General features: G+C 33.7%; 1 protein-coding gene across 1 annotated transcript; it reads left to right on the top strand.

The window, feature by feature from the left end:
* Positions 1-2,751: 2,751 nt before the first annotated feature.
* Positions 2,752-3,096, top strand: LOC149145449 (protein GLUTAMINE DUMPER 4-like). The gene has a single exon (XM_089452457.1). It carries the CDS (start codon positions 2,752-2,754, stop codon positions 3,094-3,096), a length of 345 nt encoding a protein of 114 aa, XP_089308583.1.
* Positions 3,097-4,044: the final 948 nt, after the last annotated feature.

Here is a 4,044-nt window from a genome sequence, read left to right as displayed (position 1 = left end):
TTGACTTTTTGAGCCTCCATTTTTAAAAATTTGGCTTGTCATTTGTGCATCTCCTAACGGAGGTTTAAAGCATAGTGCTACACACTCTTTTCACTCATAGAGTGTGTCAACCTCATTTTTTTGAATACTTTCTATTTTTTTGTGCTGCGAAAATGACCTTTCTTCACAGTTACGAAAGCGATGCACCTCTGTTTCTTCACAGGTGTGAAATTCAAGTTCCTTTAACACTTTATGCTCAACCTCCCATCCACGACTTCTTCTTTGTTAGTCCAAAAACATTTTTGGAGAGAAATCACAAAGCAAAGATTTATCTTCTCAATATTCAAAATAGTTAAATAGATTACATCGAAAGCATCAAAAATAAATTACTAGAGTGAAACTCGACTAACCTGAAGTAAATATGAACTTACTATGACACCTAGGAGATAGTGAGGATATCTCAACAAGTCTGTGCCAAACTCTCTATTGTTTCTTCACATGTGCAAGAATTCAAGAATTCAATGCTCGTGATCTCCAACTTAGTCCTCAAGTATGATTGTGTTATTGTAGCCAACTACCCCTGTCTTGACATGCACAACAATGGTCTTCTCTCACAATAATCTGATTCAATTCGCCAAAAATGTGGAATCTCATTGCACAACTTAGATAACTTCTATGCATTCTAAAGGTGGGAGGTCTTCCACAATAACTTAGCTAGTTGTTACAAATATGACTCACTTTGCACAATGGCACCTCACTGCTTCTCACACCAAAAAATGAACCGTTGGTGAGGGCATGAGGGGGAGACATGCTATACTTGCAACAAGTCACAGTGGAATGACACCATTGTAATCACATCCACTAGCACAAAATTTCAACCCAACAACATGATCACACATAGATCCACGAATTTGGTCACGCTACGCCCAATAGATAGTGTTGCTCAATGTAGGTTCCTCCTTATAGATTCATAAGTGCACTAAGTTCACTGGCACTTCTCCTATCAGCAATTAAAATCATGGTTCAACGCCCACGACTGTCAAATCCTCTTCATAGTCGTTGTCCTTTGCTCAAACTCACCCAGATTTCACCTAATGCTCTAATACCAACATAAATTTAAGAGAGAGAGATAGAATATGGAGGAAATAGACAACTCTTAGGTGAACCTATTTCAACTTGAAGAGTGTATGCAAGAGACTTGATTCATTCACCAAATAATTTGTACATAAATACGATTAGAAATTTATTAAAGAAGTTTAGCAAATTCCTGAAAAATAAGATTTAATCTAACTAATCACAACCAATTGCTAATAATAAAGTAATATGAAAAATTCTACATATCTCCATTATTCCAAATTATAATAATAATTCATTTTACTTTAATTCTATTTTATTATTCCACTTTTTATAATTCTTTTTTAAATTTTATTTTATTTTATAGTATTTTATTAAATATATATATTATTGTTGAAATTATTAAAATATAGATTGTTTCTTAAATTTCAAGTATATATAGTTTATTTTATCCCAAGAAGATATTATATATATTTGATATTCTTGTGATATATATATAAATATAATGATATACATTATATTTTATTGAGTATTATTGGTGAAATAATTAAAATATAGACTGTTTCTTAAATTTCAAGTATATATAATTTATTTTATCCCAAAAAGATATTCCTGTGATAATATATATATGGGGGGTTGTGTGTCAATGAAAGAAATAATTATTATATAGAATCCCAAATGAAATTGGAAATTAGAAATTAAGCTCGTTTTCCATGTTGTATCCCTCAACATCCAGCATGATGAATTGACTTGAATCCCAAAATCCACCCAAACACAAATTGCCGTGTAAGTGTGAAAACCCAACTCTGACAGCGTGGAACTAGTTTTTTAAATATAACAATCATATCCAGTGTTGACGTCACTCACACAGTAAGGAGGCCATAAATAAATGACGTCACTCACACAGTACAGTAAGGAGGCCATAAATAAATGACGTCACTCACACAGTAAGGAGGCCATAAATAAATGTATGCTAAAGAAATGTTGTATAAAGGGACGTTCCACCCATAAGCTATTGGAGCGCTCGACAAATCTTAATGGGAGATAGAGATGGCTCGTTCGCATTCCATCCAGTTACATTGGATACCAGGTAACACATTTATGTATCGCCCCACCAATAATGATGGCTTCCCACCATAACACATAATAAGATTATACAAGTATGGTTCCCCATCATAACATATAATAAGATTATACCAGTATGGTTTGTTTTTAACCGGCCAACCCAAGAAAATACAATAATGCGGAGCAGAATGTGACATGTATCATTGTGATAACTTTGTAGGACAAATGAAAAATATTTTTCTGAAGTGGAGATCTGTATCTCTGATGAGATAAAGTAAAATAAGCACCATATAATGGACGTAACAGTTTTGCTAAGTACCTTAGTCACCTATAACTTTTTAAAGTCGAAAATGGATTGGCCTACTGGTTTGTGTCAAGCAAAAGTGGCAGATCTCAAGAATATATTGTGTGCACATCACATATCATTATTTTATTAAAGTGGACCATTGGATGGAAACATTGTGTTCCCTTCTAATATTATATTCCGATGCCATCAGAGTTTTCATAGTGTTCCATAGTGTTACAGCTAATATTGGTCACAGGCCCATATGGATATAAATGTGGGTATGCCTCTCTGAAATATCTGCAATCAAAATCCTCTGGAAGTAGCGAGGTTGTGGTCGACATAACACTATGAGGAATATTACTGTGCATTATAATACGAGCGCAGCTTCTCTATGGAGCTCGCCAGTTCCATTTCTGTTGGGTGGAGTGAGTTTTCTAATCGCATTGATAGCTTTTGCTCTGATCATTCTGGTTGTCTCGCACGTGAAGGACTATTGTGGTTCTAATTCAGAAGAAGATAACAGATGGGCGCTTAGTAGTGAATCAAGTGTTGGTTATGTTGAAAAGATTGAGACACTGCAGAATATCATGTCTTCGTGCGCCGATGATAAGCAGGAGAAAGTAGTTGTCATTATGGCTGGTGATGACTCGCCCACCTTTATCGCTAAACCAGCTTCTGCTTCCGCAGTATAAAACAGAGTACACGGGGTCATAGCACCTAAACCTTCCAATATGTATATAAATGTTGGTACTCACACAATGAACTTTGATCTGATTCAGAATCTCTTTCTTTTTGTATTTCTCTTATGCTTTCTATCTGTATCATATCTTCCAAGATCCATACTTTAATGTTGTAATTCGAATACAAAAGCATACATTCATTTCATGTAAATTTGTCTAAATATAGAGGAGTGTTGTCCTCGGTGTACTTCGGAGTAAGTGTTCACAATTACCCTATGGTAAGTTATAGTAACCCGGGGCGCTTGGTCCAACGGCTGTGTGGCGCGTGCTCGATTAATTCCTCACAAGTACCATGGTTCATTCTAGGGGTTTTACGTACACCTGTGAGATTACTCCAGCCAGATACTTCTGGCTCTGAAAAAAATGACATCCTTACTCTTTGGCCATTGAATCCTACCTTGGCTCCTTGTAGTATAATATCAAAATATTTCACCTATGGCCATCATCAACATAATGTTAATGAATTTATACTTAGCACTTAAACATGGTGTAGAATTGATAGGTATTGGTAACATTACCTTCTCTCTCTTTTTATATATATATAGAGTCTATAATACTTTGAAAATTATTATTTTAATCAATTTTTTTATAAGTTATAAAAACCTATATTTATCGTAGATGCTTTTAAGTATTATTTTAAAAGGTCGCTTGTAAAATGGCTTAGTGACATGTTATGCTATATTCAAATTTAATTTTCATTAACTTAAATTCAATACAGTTAATTTAAATTTTTATAATTTAATGAGATGGGTCAGAAAAAAATTAATGATAATAATGGGTGAAAAAGTTTATTTTTCTTTTAAAAATTACAAGTTCAAATTTAAAAGTAAAAAATTGTAAAATTTTATAATCAAATCAATACTCTAACACATATGTTTTTTCCCATAAACAAAACAATCT

The sequence above is a fragment of the Pinus tabuliformis genome, chromosome X (genome assembly GCF_031772625.1).
Source record: "Pinus tabuliformis cultivar Carrire ecotype Pingquan chromosome X, CPIR1, whole genome shotgun sequence".
NCBI lineage: Eukaryota > Viridiplantae > Streptophyta > Pinopsida > Pinales > Pinaceae > Pinus > Pinus tabuliformis.
Note: the sequence above shows the minus strand (reverse complement) of the source record. Positions and strands in the feature narration are given on the sequence as shown.

What these genes read in the sequence shown, in the direction of transcription:
- LOC149145449 (XM_089452457.1), top strand. Translation starts at nt 2,752, where the DNA reads ATGAGGAATATTACTGTGCATTATAATACGAGCGCAGCTTCTCTATGG.